General features: G+C 34.2%; 4 protein-coding genes across 4 annotated transcripts; 1 reads left to right on the top strand and 3 right to left on the bottom strand.

Annotated features, from left to right (window-relative positions):
- On the bottom strand, positions 651–2,589 carry LOC109355386 (epsin-3-like). The gene is made up of 4 exons (XM_019598524.1): positions 2,259–2,589; positions 2,040–2,162; positions 1,804–1,965; positions 651–1,689 (listed from the first exon to the last, which is right to left on the bottom strand). The coding sequence occupies exons 1-4, from the start codon at positions 2,399–2,401 to the stop codon at positions 1,110–1,112; spliced, it is 1,008 nt and encodes a 335-aa protein (XP_019454069.1). The 5' UTR covers positions 2,402–2,589; the 3' UTR covers positions 651–1,109.
- Positions 3,584–6,246, bottom strand: LOC109355383 (probable protein phosphatase 2C 23). Its single transcript, XM_019598518.1, has 3 exons — positions 4,552–6,246; positions 4,343–4,456; positions 3,584–4,130 (listed from the first exon to the last, which is right to left on the bottom strand). The coding sequence occupies exons 1-3, from the start codon at positions 6,181–6,183 to the stop codon at positions 3,750–3,752; spliced, it is 2,127 nt and encodes a 708-aa protein (XP_019454063.1). The 5' UTR covers positions 6,184–6,246; the 3' UTR covers positions 3,584–3,749.
- Positions 11,070–12,540, top strand: LOC109355392 (mitochondrial import inner membrane translocase subunit Tim9). The gene is made up of 2 exons (XM_019598529.1): positions 11,070–11,255; positions 12,123–12,540. Exons 1-2 carry the CDS (start codon positions 11,161–11,163, stop codon positions 12,307–12,309), a joined length of 282 nt encoding a protein of 93 aa, XP_019454074.1. The 5' UTR covers positions 11,070–11,160; the 3' UTR covers positions 12,310–12,540.
- Positions 13,140–16,363, bottom strand: LOC109355387 (probable serine/threonine-protein kinase PBL19). Its single transcript, XM_019598525.1, has 4 exons — positions 15,870–16,363; positions 15,250–15,516; positions 14,311–14,433; positions 13,140–13,883 (listed from the first exon to the last, which is right to left on the bottom strand). Exons 1-4 carry the CDS (start codon positions 16,287–16,289, stop codon positions 13,311–13,313), a joined length of 1,383 nt encoding a protein of 460 aa, XP_019454070.1. The 5' UTR covers positions 16,290–16,363; the 3' UTR covers positions 13,140–13,310.

Here is a 16,509-nt window from a genome sequence, read left to right on the forward strand (position 1 = left end):
AACAAAGCTTGTTAATTGTTATTAAATTATAAAGATGTGAGGTAATGTATGCAAATAACTGTGGTCATAGTTGTTACCTTTGTAATGCATGGATTGAACATCAAAATCTAAGCGACAATTCAACTGGAGTTAAATTCTGCTGTGGAGTTTGTACAGATGAGGTTTGGTGTACAACACCATTTTCCAGATAGAATGTTCTCATAAGAAACTCGACCACATTGTCAGTCATAAGAACTTTGATGGTTTTTTAAAAGTGAGTGCTAATGAGCTTAAAAACCATGAACAAGACCCATAGTTTCTGCATTGGACTTCATAATAGACAACTATGTGTGTCTTGTGAAGTCATTCGCCACAATAAAAAAACATGTATGACTGTGAATTGAGGATATGGCAAGTGGACCCCAAATATCTATATGGACCAAAACAAAAGGAGAATTGCTTCTACTAGTACTAGTAGGAAAAGGCAACTTAGATTGTTTTGCAAAGTGACAAATTTCAAACACCTAACTGGAATCAAACTTCACATAAGGAAAAGTTTGCATATAGTATTTATAATATAATGAGAGGAAACTGCCAAAGGTCAAAAATAAATATAGTTTTTGAAATACAAGAATTAATGCTATGGAGAAATTGTTTGTCTGGTTTATGTGGCTTACAAAAGATGTATACATTGTTCTGAACCTCAGCAATCCTGATCATATCCAAGGTAATCATATATTGTTCAGGCAAAGGGATTTATCCGATATCAGCTTACAATTGAGAGACTCTGTAAGCTTGTTGATCGAAATAAGGTTATATTTGAAGTCGGGTATGTATAGAACACCATGTAAAGGCGGAGATTCAGAAAGCATAAAGTTCCTGAGTGTTCAGCAATGAGATATATATTTCATATTTCCAACAACTACTTTGTGCAGTAACAAACAGTAACAGGGGAGATTTTAGCTGCAACATAAAGGATAAAGTATAAAGGTTAACCACATACATGAATGCATGTACCATAGAGCATTCTTCAAAATTCTGGTGTCCATGCAATGCAATACTTGCAAGCGACTAATTGGATTCATTTAACTACTCACACATTGCTTCAACACCCCTGTAGTATATCATCTCTAGCAGGATAGCAAGGAAGCAGTGCCATGCGTTTCTGTTGTCGAATTGAAAGGATGGTCATCTTCTGCTATGAATTTTCCAAGCTTGGAATCTTCTTCATTACAATCCAAAAGTGAATTGGACTCTCCTCTCAAGTTCCATAGATGAAATTCCTCAATGCTAGGTTCCATGTTTTCTTTAGAACTTGTTTCAGATCTCTGAAGCATTTGGTTGTTATTAGGATCATCGCGGTAGCTCTTGGTTTCCACATTGTCTAGGGACTTGAATATTCCACCTTGGTGGCTAAGAGATTTGTCGACAGCTGTAGTGTCCACACAATTGTATGAGCAAGAGTACAGGTTTTCATGATTTTCATGGTAGTTGATTTCAGAGTTGCATCTTCCAGATGTAATTGGCAATGATTTCTCTCTAGCTAGAATACCTTGAGCTGGAATTGATGGTTGGCTGAAACTTCCGAAACCTTGGATTCCTCTCGATAACCTCCGAGCACGGTTTCTCTCTTCCTTTAGAAGAGTTCCCTCGTCCAACAATTTCATAATCCACTCTGATTTCTTTCTGACAGTTAGACCCCAATTAAACCTGAAAACACTCAAAAAAGAATTAGTGTCAAATTATATAAGGCCTTTGAAGTGCCACTCAAAATAAGAAAAATCATGAGAAAACATTCTAAGTTAAGAATTGCAAAACACATACCCAGTGTCATCAATATACTGAAAGACTTTCAGCTGATTAATTACATCTTTGTCACACTGAAATTCATCTGCAACACTTTCTGGTCCATGAGTCAACATGTGCTCAAGCACAATCAAAGAATTGTAAGACATCCTCCAATTATTCTTTTCAAATTTAAGCAGCCTGTTTTAGAATACTACTAGTCATTCATCCATGATTGGTTCATTAAGTAACATAAAAGTGGCCTAAAACCAAACCTTTTATGCAGAATCTCCACAATCCTCCAATAATCATCTAACTCAAAAGCAGCCTTTGAAATTGATATGAGTGTTGGGGTATCTGGGGCACATGGATTTCCTTTTGTTGCCTCTTCTGTCATCCTGCAAATAGTAGATATGACTTTAGTCATGAAACTAATTGAAGTTTAATCAAAATTCAAAAAGGTTATGATGATGCAATAAAAATTGGAATCAAACAATTCTGCAGTGGTGACATCTGTGAGAGCTAATCTAGCAGTCTTGATCTTCTCCTTGAGGAAGAAAGAAGCTTGCTTTTTGAATTCATGGAACAAAGGGGTGCTCATTTTGCTGGTGTTGTTTTTGTTCATGTGGGTTGACATATCTAATCTTTAAGGAAAAAGAAAAGATTGTTTGTATGAGTTGATATTGAGTGAGGTCACAAATCTCAACTACTCCTTTAATATTACAACCTAATCTTACTTTATTTAACAACTTAAGTGGTCAGGATCATTGATAGAGGAAAATAATTATTCAACTTAAACAGTGCAGTGAATTATGGAAAAAAAATGTGTGTGACATGACTTTTGAAGGGACAATTTTATTTTAGTAATTTGCAAATGATGTTTTGTTTTGTCAGATTGCCATTTGTTTCTGAATCTTATTTTTTTCACTTTTAAATTTAAACGCGTATTAAACAATTGTCTAAGGTCAACTTCTCTGAAATCATCACTTGGAACATGGAAACTGGTTTCCCTTTCATGCAGACACAATCAACCAAGTGGTGCATCAACCACCAGCCACATGTAAAACATTATGGGCATGTCCAAAGCCAATAGACAGAGATAAGGAACGATGAAACTCAAGGGACATGAGAATTTTGATAAAGATGTTTTTAAACAGTGCCCAAATTAAAAAGATGTTGTGAAAGAGTGCCCCAAATTAAAGACACCTATTAGGTTGGAAACAGTTGGATATATTTATGTTAGAATAAACAAGTCAGTTTTTGCTATTGTCATCAATTCATTGGAAATGTTGCCAAAGGTGAACAATGGTTTTCTAATAGCAGCATTGTATGACACGTCCCTCTTAAGTCTTAACTTTATAAATCAACAAAAAGGCCGTCTATTATGAATTTCTAAGTCGTTGAATTTGAATTGTCCAAAGAAAAAAGGAATTAGATGAAGAAAATTCTTCTGGAACCATAACTACAATGTAGGTCAGTTAATCAAATGTCTGATATGCATTTGTGCACTAAGCAGCACGATTTGTGAAGCCCTTTAGTTTTGTTTTATTGGTCGTTAATTATGTATATAATGTGCATTTTATGTACTAACATTGATCCTATAAATTTTTTTGTCCTATCTGTGTTGTGATTTGTGAACTTGTGATCACTATGTAAGTATTTTCAATTTTGATTTAGAAAATAAAAAAGATGCTGATGCACATACAACTAGCTCTGCTATTTGCCAACCAGAGCAACAGAAAGTGATGGAGGGTGCTATGTTAGTGCTGCATGCACAATGAAAAGATTTTAAGGAATGATTAAATTAATAAATTTTATATGAGAGTTATAATCAACTAATCTCGCAGTGCTTAGTTGCTATTTTACAAACAGTGAGCATGAAGAGGGGAAAACAGCTAAAAGGTAATGCCTGACCCTTAGGCAGTAGCATATTCCTCATCTCCCTCTTTTCTCTTTTCTTATATGATATATGGTTTTTACTATACTTATACACATGATCTCCATATCCTCCCTTCCAAAGAAATAACAATGATGGAAACATCATCATGGTAGCGACGCCTATCGCCTTGTGGAATTTCAAGCAACTCATGGAAGTCCAAACCTGCTTTCTTTGCAGCACGAAATAAGACTTCTTCAACCAAATGCTGAGCGGGGTCTCCCTCAGGTTGCAATGTGATGAAAAGCTCAACTTCTGCAACCGCTTCTTCGTTTGACATGTATTGATACAGACCATCTGAGCATAAGATCAAAAATTTGTCCTTGGGGCCTAACCTGTGGTGTTTTAGATATGGTTGGCAGCTTATGTAAGGAGAAGTACCAACGTAGTCTATTCTAAACATCTCCAGAAGCGCATTGTTCCACTTGGGCTGCGAATATTCACAATATAACAAGCAATAAGAAAATGCTCAATAATGTCCTTTTAAATGGAGAGCAAAATTGAAGATAATAATGTTATAGCAAAACTAAACCATTCAATATGGCATACATTTCAAAAAACCATGACATTTATGCTGCATATAACTGTAAAGTAGATTGCATTAAGATTTATATATAAGAGATATCTTCAGTAGGTGCCAACCTGTTTGAGAAATCCGGCACCAAATGCTCGGGTAACCTTCAGAGAACCCTTAACACGATCATTTACTACTGCACAAGGATCATCGGGGTGTTCATTTCTTATTCTCTGGACTTCCTGTAATTAAAATCAGACATTTCTCAATCAGCATAGGCAAGTAAACACTCACTGCTTAATTCATCAATACAATCAAAACGAGTTAAACAACTTACTTCTTCAACACTAGTACTATGATCCTTGGTAAGCTGGAGTGCACTTAGAGTGGGAACCAAGCTTGATATATCAGCATCATCCCAAGATTCATCAAGATCATTCATGGTTTCTTCATTGATCCTCTCCAAGTCCTGCCTAACCTTCCCAAGCCAATAATCAGGCTCCACCTTTTGTGCCAACACAGCTCTACTATCTCCTACATTCATCACATATACATCCTCTCCTTTCATTAACATCACAAGCGCACACGAACCCATCAAAGCTAATTCAGGATTCTCCATTACCATCTTATCAGCAGCATCCAAATAAGACTCCTCAGTTTTCCTCAAAGCCCTAGAAAGAGCTTCCAACACATCTAAATGGTTAATTGAGCTAGTATTCTTCCCACTGAAATTAGATCGAGTTAACTGTTCCTTCAATCTTCTATCAAGTTCAACTCTTTCCCTATCCCACTCACACTTCCACCTTCTCTGATTCTCCTCCCATTTATTCGCAATGCCTTTGTACTTATTCTTGCGACTCTTGACCTTCTTTCTCTTGCAACAATCATCAAAATTTGCAGCATCGCCACTTGTGCAAGGACGATTGTTATTATCAAAACACTGAGAACAATCATCAACTTCTTGCACTTCCAAATTCCGATTCTCCTTCACATTAACTTGTTCAGAATTATCATCCCACAGCAAGCCCTTCAATTCTTTGTGGAGAAAGGTGTACAGATTCGAGAGAAGGTAATCAGGTGCATCGGGACCATTGAAACCATCGTAAATCCCCACGAAAATCCAACCGTGTTCCTCCGAAACCACGACGTGGACACGATCCTCCCCTGCTTTCCCCTGAGCCCATTGAAGATTCTGACTTTCCATCAAAACATCGTCTTCCAAACTACCCTCACTACTGAAATTCAAACTATTCACTATCAAATTCTCGTTATGATTCTGCTTCTCCGCCACAACAACCCACTCTTGTTCCTTCACCACCACACCTTTCATCGGTGCAACAATTGATTTCTGTCCACGTGACAAAGTCTTCGATATCGCTCTCTGAAGAACCCTAATCCACCCACCCTTATGTTTTCTATGATTAAACCCGAACCCGAATCTGGATCCGAAACCTAATCCACCATGAGAGAAGCTTCTCTGAAACTGATCTAAACCGTTAACATCCTTCTCAATCGGACCGGACATGAACCCGCGCTCGATCGGACCGGATAAGAACCCGCGCTCGATCGGACCCGAACCGTGAAAACCGGTTAGGTTACCGGAGAAAGGACCCGAATTCATTAAAACTTTAGGTATAGGTTGAAGTGGAAGTGAAGCGAAGGAGGTTGAAGATTCGAATGCCGCGGCTCGATCAATTGAACCGTATGAGTATAAATCAACGAAAGCGGTTGAGAGTGGCGTTGATGTATTGGCACTCACCGATGCACCAGAGATTGTTCTGAACGTCGTCGTTTCTTCTGAGTGGACCTTGGAAGATGATAGACGAGTCGGGTCGGGTCGAACGTAACAGAAAGAGTGACCAAGACCCTCGTCTAGTGGCTCCGTTATGCAAACGGAAATTTCATTATGCTTTCGGCGTCCACCGTTACCGGTGAAACACGGTGTTAATTTTCCGACGCCGTTACCCATCGCAAATGGAAATAAATAAATAATATAGAGATGAGTTAGAAGGTTGCTATAAGTGATTGTTCATGTTTGTTGAAGTTAGAAGTTGATGAAGAAAGAGAAAGATGAGTACTGAAATTGAGAAGATGAGAGAGAAGCGTTGACTTTGGGATAGAGGATTTTGGAATTTAGAAAATGCTGTTTTTTTTAACTAGATTATTCGAAGAAGAAAAATGATATATTCTTCTATTAAATCCTCTTACTAATTCCCCAACCCATAATTTAGAAATGATACATAATTTATTGATAATTGATTTCTAAATGATATATATTATATTTTTATTGGTAAGAAGATTAATTTAAGGATATAACATTAACAATATCAAAAAAGGAATTTTGGAGTGGGGCGTTGACAACTGAAAAAGTTAGAGGAAACCTTCATTTGGATAGGTTCTACTTTCTTGGCTTTATTGGTCAATTAACAAGAGCTAGTACATTATGGATCGTGCATCTCACGCTCCTAATGCATATTGAAGATTTATGAATTGTTTGTTTGACATCTGAGTTGGGCAATATTAATGATTTATTGAGCATTTGTATATGGTAATTTAAATTAATTCATCAATTGTATTCTCTCAATTTCAGTTTCATGGAATATGATATATTTTTTACCAATTTGACAAATTTTCATTAGTAAAATTTTTTGATATTATTAAGATATTTCGTTACATTTTTTAGTAAGGAACTACCATCTTTTAAGATTTGTGAATGTCCATCTTAATAAGTGTTGCTCCCAATAATTAAACTCTTGATCTTGAGGAATCTATTGACCTTATACCAATAGACCAATGTCTTGTTCATTTTCATTAACAATATAATATGATAAAAAAATAATCTTTTTGAAAATAAATGAGTAACCCAAAAAATAAAGCATTTACTAAAGTCTTTTTATAATAGAAATTTTCATTGATATAATAAATGAAATTAAAGTAAATAAAGTAATTGAAGATAAAAAATTAACAATTTTTTTAATATTTATATAAATTTAACAAATCATATTATATTGTAATTGTAATTTTTTTAGGGATTAAAAATCACATTACATTATAACTTATTTAAAAAAACATTATTTTTTTCTTAAATTATATTTATGGGTCGCCCGCGTGCTGCTCACATGCCCAATAAAAATTCTCACAAACATGATAGGCAAAATAGGCTGGACGAAACGCACAAATATGTAAAATTTGTATGCCCTACCTACAAAAATACGAGTGCTATGCATGTACATCCTCCTCATGTGTGTTTTGCCATGTCATAAATTCTGGGTGATGGCAGAAAGTCAACAAGGAGGAAAAAGGGAAATCGGGTTAGATTAAAAAAATGGAAGTTGAAAATGGTGGCATGTTAAACTGTTGGGGTAAGTGGATGGCTTCGGAGAAAAAAGTGGTGGTTGACACATGCTACTCCTTCATTGCCTCGTCTCATAATTTGTCAACTCCAAGTTTTACTACCGAAGCTTAGCACGTTACAGCGTTACTTCTCATGGGGCAAACAATTCAAAAATTGTTAATAGTCTCTACTTCGTGTTTCAGTATAAGTCGGTAAATTAATAAGTGGAGAAAATTCAGATTTGCTTTTTTTTAACCCACACTGAGAAAGGTTTGGATCCTGTCCGATACAATAATGTGAGGTCCATATTAATTTAGAGGAAGGATTCATTTACTTCTCACCCTAGTCATCAATAACCATTAGATATTAGTAGAATTGAATTGATACCTATGATAAAAAATAAATTTAAAAACTTATTCTTGGAATAAATGATCTTTCCTCGTTAATTAAAAATAATTTGAAATCTGAGCGATTGATAGTTTTTAAATGATACATATTATTATCTCAGCTAGATACTCTCCACTTTTAACATGGTTTTTTAAATTTTATATCACATTCAGAAGTTGGTTTGACAAAAGTGATTCATCAATGTGATTTTCTTTCTATTGTTCCACCACATTAGGCCAAACAAATAATGATTCACCATATATACATATCAAACAACTCTAGTTTCATGTATATGTGAAATAACAAACATGTGCAGTAGTTAGCACGGAAGGAATCATAATTGTAATAGATAATAATAATGTCGTGACATAATGTGAGGTTAGACATAAATGAGAGCTGAATAAGATGTTGTTTGTTTTGGGTACATTGTATGTCAAATGATTCATCTATAAAGTTGATGGGAACAATAGTGTTCTCTAAGAATCTATGTAAAGGTGTCCCTCCTATGATGAATAATAAGAGAAATGCATAAAACAACAAGTCGTTATGGAGTATAGATAGAGTTATTGGGGAAACTGTAAAAATGTCATTAAACTACTATGATGCCACCAAATTTTGACATATGTATTTGAGTTATCTTAATGTGAATGGCATGAAGAAATTATGCAAGAGACGTATGTTGAAAATAATTAGGAAATGCAAGTTAGATTTATGTAAGTATTATATGCTTAAGAAATATATTCGGGTTACTTCCAAGGTTGATAAACAAAAATCTTGGGCATTGTAGACTTTGTCCACATTAATGTATAATGACACATCGGGAAACTTGCTCGACCATGTTCTTATTATTTTATAACTTTCTTTTATTTTCTCGTATGTCTTGAGTATATTTTCTAAAGCATAAATTAAAACTATTTGCTAAATTCAAGGTTTGGAAGATAATGGTGAGAACGAGATAGACATGAAAAATTGGACAAGGATATGTTATCTCAAGTTATGTTCCAAATTATATATTGGACGAATGAAAACATGACATATCAATTAAAAAATATATTCATTATTTTTTTTTTGCTTCAATATCATTGGTTCGGAATATCATTCGGGATACAGTTTGGGACAACACATCCTCAAGGTAAGACAATGTCATGAAGTACAAAGAATCACTTTAGGGAATTCTATAAAGAACATGACATTCATAGGTAGTTCCAAGTGAAGAAGACTCCTAAATAGAATAATGTTACAAAGATGATGAGTAAGACTCTTACAAAGAAAGAGAGATGCATGTTTGAGGCTAAATGTTAGGATATTCAAAGGTTTTATGGAGATACACATATTATGGAATCTTATGTCATCAATGTATCGCCATAGGGTTAATTAAATGATAAAGTTGCATATGAAGTATGGATTTATAATAGAATCAATTGTGACAATGTACAAATATTTGTTCTTTTATATGTATTTAGTGATGAACTCTTCAAACTTCACAAGTCAAAAATATGGATTTGTATAATATATATAGAGGTTCAAGTTCTAGATAGCATTGACATTTATACAATGTCAACACATTTATGTAGAAAAGACTAATATAAAGGGGGTGTGGGTAAGTAGTTATATATGTAAAACTAATTATTGTCTTTATTTTCTAATATATTTTATACTTTTATAAAAGAAAATATGTTGTGACTTTTACCATGATGTAATTTTTCTGTTTTGTCCTTAACATTAATAAATTTTTACAAAAAAATCATATAATCTTAAAAAGCACTACCAATATATTAATTAATTGCACATTCCACTTTAAATTGAACATTATCATAAACACAAAAAGTGAAATATATAAAAATTGAATATGTTGTATCATGCAATATTCACTAGCAGACATGAAATATCTGTATATACAATGGATGATAATTGCTATATATATGGTGAACGTGTACACAAACTTACAGAATTTTATTAATAAATTCATTATGTTTATCAATTTCTGTTTATTATTGGAATACTCATTTGTTTCAAATAAAGAGGTTGTCAAATAATGAAAGTAAAGAAAAGTGTATGATATACTATTTAAACAATTTCAGATATAAATAATAAAGATATATTTATTTGTATATTATTTGGACTTATCTCTATAATATATTATGTTTTGTTTAACTTAATTGTATTTATCATTTTTTTGTTTAAAATATTATATTTATTTCTTATGCAGTAGTGATCAGTATAATAAAAGTATAAAAATTAAAGATTTGTTTAGATGTAAAAAGTGAATATGATTTGTGTAGGTGGTAGATACCATGGTCATTGTCATTAGCCGTAACCCGTAAGCATACAGGAATACTAGTACACTACTCCTTGCCGCCATGCCTTGCAATCCACTTACGCGTTCGTCACATGCATTTGATTTATTCCAATTTCCACGCCATCCACAATTTGTACATAATTTATATTAGTTTTTGAATGAAGAAAAATTATATTGCTCAGGAAATTGTACAAAATAAAATTAATATGAACTCATACAGTCATACACGTTTCTCATACTTTATTTCTATTGTAATATATATATTGTTAGTATAAAAATTTGTATAGTAAATAATGATAAAACATAAATGATGAATAATACAATAAAAATATATAAAACTTGTATATTAATATATACATTTTTTCTCATAAAACAAGTTTAAAATTTTATAAAACTCACACTAATATTTCTATTAAAGAAATAATGTATTGAAATTAATGCTACATAGAACACATCCGTTACATATTTCAACACACAAAAAATCAACTTATGCACCATTTGATAAAGAGGGTAAAATGTATGCACTGACAGTGTAAAGATTTATACACAATTAGTGCATCATCCACCATTCATTTGCAATAATTTTATTTAAAAGTCAATAATAATTAAAAACTAATAGTAGAAGATCTAGTGACTGTCGGTGTATATATATTTGTCCCTTTGATAAAAGTTAAGAGATAGATGAGAATATACCCTTGCAAAATCCCCTTCCCTTTGTTTTTTAACAATTATTTTAAAACTAAAAACACAATATACCACGTGTCATAGTTTTAGAAGTTGATTTAATCCAACGGCTCAGACAGCATGACAAATACATATATAACCTTCTTCCTCCATCGAGTTAGGGTTTTACCTTCAACGGCAGAACAAAGTTGCAACACAATTTATCAAATCCCATTGTGAAGTGATTTATCAATTGAACAAGTATGGATAAGAGCATGTTAGGGGATCTGGATTCTCTTCCAGAAGCAGATAAGCAAAGAATGTCTACCATGATCGATCAGCTCCAAATCCGTGACAGGTTCAATTTTTGTTTCTTTCTTTCTTCAATCCTTAAAGTTGGAATCTTTATTTATTTTTAATGCTTTTTTTTTAAAAAAGGTGCGAATTTTAGCTGTTACAAGTTTTGTTGTCGGATTCAGTAAAATTATGTGTTGCTTCAGATTTTGGTGCTTCATTATAGTTTTTTTTTAATGGGCATCACAATATTATCGAGTTTTTTATACTGTTGCTGCGAAGCTATATTGAAATTCTCCTTAAAACCAGTTCAACATTATATGAATGTTGCTCCTGCACGTTTTGGCAGCAACATTTGTGAAGAGTTTTCCCCCTCTTTGCAATTGTATGTTACCTTCACTGATTAGAATTAATTAGCACTTGAACTTAAACTAAGTACTAGAACCTTTTTCGATGTAGTCAGAGTTGGCATTTTTCATTTCTCAGTGATTGTCTTTTTTAACAAAATACTTGTAATTCTTGGTTCTATCTGGCTAATAATTTTCATATAAATACTTGTATGTATTAGATTATAACGTTTTATTGGTGTTTATTTTCTCTTATGCATGTAAATGGCTGAGGATATAGAACATGTTTATAAAATAGATTATGACATAGTAAGGTTATAGGTTACTGCTTGATGAAAACCAAAATCCTTTGCTCTTATTTTCTCTTAAATCCCTTGCTCTTTTAATATCTGTTTGTCATTTGGTCTTTGGAGGAAAAGGAAGTGAAGGCTCGAGGGCTACTTGCAAGTGTATTTTATGGTTCCCAAGCCTTTCCCTTCCTCTATTACCCTCCGAAAACCGATTCCTCTCAAAGAGACCTTTTGACCAATATGTTGCATGGGATTATACATAGGAACCTGATTATGATATGTGTTTTATTGCAGTCTGAGAATGTACAATTCATTGGTGGAGAGATGCTTTACCGATTGTGTTGACACATTTAAGCATAAATCCCTGACAAAGCAGGAGGAAACCTGTATCCGAAGATGTGCTGAGAAATTTCTAAAGCATTCCATGCGTGTTGGCTTGAGGTTTGCTGAGCTCAACCAAGGAGCTGCAACACAAGATTGATGTCTGTTAGCATCTTCCCATGGAAAACTGTTGATTTTTTTAAGATTCAGTTTGTCTAATTATATTTTTGCCCTTGAGAAAATGAGACAGTATGAAATTTTTTAGTTGCTATGTGTACTAAAGAATTATTGCTAAATAAGCTCAGAAAGCTCTGCATAATCCTTCATGTAGTGCCCAATTTGACTCTAATCTCTGTCAAGCCTGCATTGGAATATGCAAAGCACAAACTTTGATTTGGATTTGAATAGTTGAACTGGTTTAACTATAGGAGATGTACCTTGTACTTTAACCTACCAGAAAATTTCCGTTTTTGATTTTTCTTTCCTGGTGGTATCAAATTGAAGAGTGAAAGAGTTTTTGTTCATCCACCTTTACTGCAATTATCATTTTAAACACCGATATTACTATGGAAATCGTATAATGCCTAGAAAGTTATTTCATAGCTGCGTACGTGGATGAAATTTGTATAAGACGTACCTACAAAAGATTGTGCTAATTGCTTAACATTTGTTCATTATCAATGAGTTAAAGCTTAACCTCATTGACATGATCGAATAAAAAAATATTCTGTTCCATCCAACATTGATCTCTAAAACCATGCCACTTGTTTTATTATTTAATGAAGGGAAAGGACTGACCAAAATTCATGCATTTCCTTCCTCAGACATTTTTGAGTGGAAAATAGTTAGACGCTGTTAAAGCAAACACCAAGCACACTTCTAATAATGGTTTAGCAATCCTCCTAAACATACCATAGACCTACTTTTCAGGACTAAGTTTGACGCTTTTCCAGAGCAAGCCAAATAAATCACTTAATATTATAGCTTTCCTCATAATCAACCTGTACACTATAATACTACACAAACACAAATACAAAATTTGTTAACTGTATGGCTGACAATGTTGATTTCATTGGCTGAAAACTAAGTGGTCATCTAACACTGATGGGCAGGGATTTGTAGTAGAAGATTTTGCTATACAAGATATTTCAAACACTTACATCACCACGTTCTTATAAGCCCAGGCGCCCAACTCTTCCAATGAAACCTTCTAATAGACTTATTTCTTAAGCTGACCATGTCACTGAAATCAAAAACCGTCTTCAGATAATTATTCCCTTGTTTAGCTGATTCAGGTTCAGTGTCTTCTACAGACAAATTTACTTCTTTTCCTTCTCCAGCTGCTGCAATAGCTTGAGAGATATCTTCACCCGGAGGAATTGTCTCATTAATAATGTTTCTAAGAAGCTCAACCACCTCACTCATTTTTGGACGGGACTTTGCCTGCTTCATGAGACACTTGTTTGCGAGGGCTGCAAGTTTAAGAGCTGACTGGATGCAATACTGTCCTTCAAGTCTGGGGTCTACAATAAGATGGAACTTCTTTGTATCAGAAATATAAGGCCTTACCCAATCCAGAAGCTTTTGTTCATTTCTTGGTAGGTTTCTTTCTACAGCTCTCCTCCCTGTGATAAGCTCATAAAGAACTACGCCAAAGCTCCATACATCACTCTTAGCAGTCAGCTTACCAGTCTGAACATACTCTGGTGCGGCATAACCTATGGTGCCAACAACCTTTGTGAAGAGAAAATAAGTCATTTATTTTGCATGGTTGCAGAACATGACAATAACAAATCATTATGACCTTGTAAATAAAAATCATTCAACAATGGAAATGAGCGGCCTAGTGCACGAGGCTCCAACCGAGTGGGGTCTGGGGAGGATAGATATATGCAACCTTACCCCTGCAAGCAGAGATGTTGTCTCCAATATTCGAACTCGTGACTTCTTGTCACTAAATAACAACCTTATTGTTGCGTTGAGGCTCACCCTCTATTCAACAATGAAAACAATAGATATATATTTGAATTCCAAATAAGGTTATAGAAGGCATGTTATTCTGCTGTTATCATGAAATATTGTCAAATTTTGACCAATGACATGTTTTAGAGCAGCATATAATGAATAATTGAATAGTCTTCAGGGTATAGGCATTTCTTACTGCTGTTGAAACATATCCAGACCCTTCTGACGGTCCTTGCCTAGCAAGTCCAAAATCAGAAAGCTTTGCATTGAAGTCTTCATCCAGCAAGACATTTGAAGTCTTAAAATCTCGAAATATTAGCTGCACCAGTGAGTAAGGGAATCATAAATGTGTTTCTACAGCAGTTGTGTTTAATTTTAGCTTACCCAAAATTATATAGAAGATATTGACAGTAGAAGTCATCCTTAACATTAAAAACAATGAGGTCATGGCAGAAGCAAAAGCCATATAAGGGACTTATTTTATAAACCAATGTTAAAATGCTAAATAGGTAGGTCTAGGAAACAAGTTATTGATGATGGTTTTTCTTTCTACATAAAATTAAATCAGAAGAAAAAATAAAGAACATTTTCAGAGTTTGCTTCATGAAACTGGTACCACATTACCAATGGGATGATATAATAAAATGTAAAAATATAAGATAGCAAAGTATGAAACACACGGACATTACTAACTGTGGAACTTGGGTAATCCATACTAATATAGGTCCCACTTACGCATTTCATCAACAGAGGGTGTAAGTTTATATTGCTTTCTCTGTAACTCACAAGCATTTTGTATCATAACTAAATGTGGTTGAGGATTATAATGAGGGGCCGCCAGTCAATGAAAATAGAATACATCTGAAGATTCCTTTCAGTTATCTCCTATATGATGGAACTGAAATTGATGTCATATCTGAGCATATAGCTTAAAAAGTGCTTAAAAGGTTCATTATCTGGACGTCCTCATTAATGATTTTATGAAGAGAAACCATAACGGCCCATGTGTTTGGCAGAACACATAAATGATGATAACCTAAGAAACTGATTTCTCTCCTGCATGATTGTTCATTTATGACAAAAAACAACTTGCTACACTGAATCTTAAAGTGTTTGAACCTCGTAAACGCTGTACCTGAAAATCCATTTCTTCATGCAAGTATGCCAAACCACGAGCTGCATCTTGAGCAATTTTTAATCTTGTGGACCATGGGAGTGTGGATCCGGAAGGGATTCGAGTCAAAAGATGGTCTTCCAGGCTCTTATTTGGCATAAGCTCATACACCAAAAGCCGTTGAATCCCTCTTTCATCATCCTCTGCGCAATACCCCACTAACCTCACAAGATTCGGATGCTTTATCACACCCAACAAGTTCACCTCATTAATCCACTCCTTATGCCCCTGAAAACTAAAATGCAAGAGAAAGTAAAAATAAAACCCACTTTAATACAGATACCTCCTTTATCAACCCACCAAATTGCAAAAACTTAAGTAACATAAAACGAAGTTTCCAAACATTCAAACTCAAGTGTTATGATTACAAATTATCAAAGGTAAATTTTGACACACTAAACTGAGGTAATCAATATAATCACACTTAAATAATAGTAACTGAATTCATATTAGTCGAAGTCAATGTAACTTTCACATAGTGTCTAACCTAATGTTGAATACAACTTTAACATTAATGCGGTATAAACAGAAGTTGATTCAGGTAATTGAAAAAAGATAGAGAGAAAAATTAAGGTACATGCCTGGTGGCCATTACGATTCAACTGTTTAATAGCAACCTGAATCTGATGAGAACAATCATCATCATCATCATCATCAGAACTAAGAATCCCTTTGTAGACAGAACCAAACCCTCCCTCACCGATCAAGAGGGTTCTGCTGAAGCCACGAGTAGCGGATTTGAGGTGAGAAAAGGAGAAGAGTCGAAGGTTATTGGAACGACGCTGAGAGAGAAAGTCTTGGAAGAGAATCGTATCTGAGAAATCTTTTGAGTCTGAATCAAACTCTGATCTTCGTGTAGTGTCAACGAGGCTTGAAGCTATGCTGAGAGAACGAGCCCATGAAACACGAGAGGTGCGAGAGCTTGAAGCTATGGCGTCTTCATCTTCTCGATCTCGTTCTCGTCTTTCTCTCTCTCCGTTTGAGAAATGGAAGCATTTCATTGTTGTGGAACTGAATCAATCGAGAAAGGAATTGGGGAAAACGGGATTTGGCATCTTTCAACTTTCATTGTTGGCAACTCTCGCTTCTATGCATAATAAGGAAAACCGTTCAATTTTATATCATTTTCAATACAATTCAACAAATTCGTTATCTGTATAAATGTATTGAAATTTTATGAGTTTATATAAATGTTATTCAATTCTAATTCAGACTTAAACA

This window comes from Lupinus angustifolius, chromosome LG08 (genome assembly GCF_001865875.1).
Source record: "Lupinus angustifolius cultivar Tanjil chromosome LG08, LupAngTanjil_v1.0, whole genome shotgun sequence".
In the NCBI taxonomy this organism is placed as follows: Eukaryota; Viridiplantae; Streptophyta; class Magnoliopsida; order Fabales; family Fabaceae; genus Lupinus; species Lupinus angustifolius.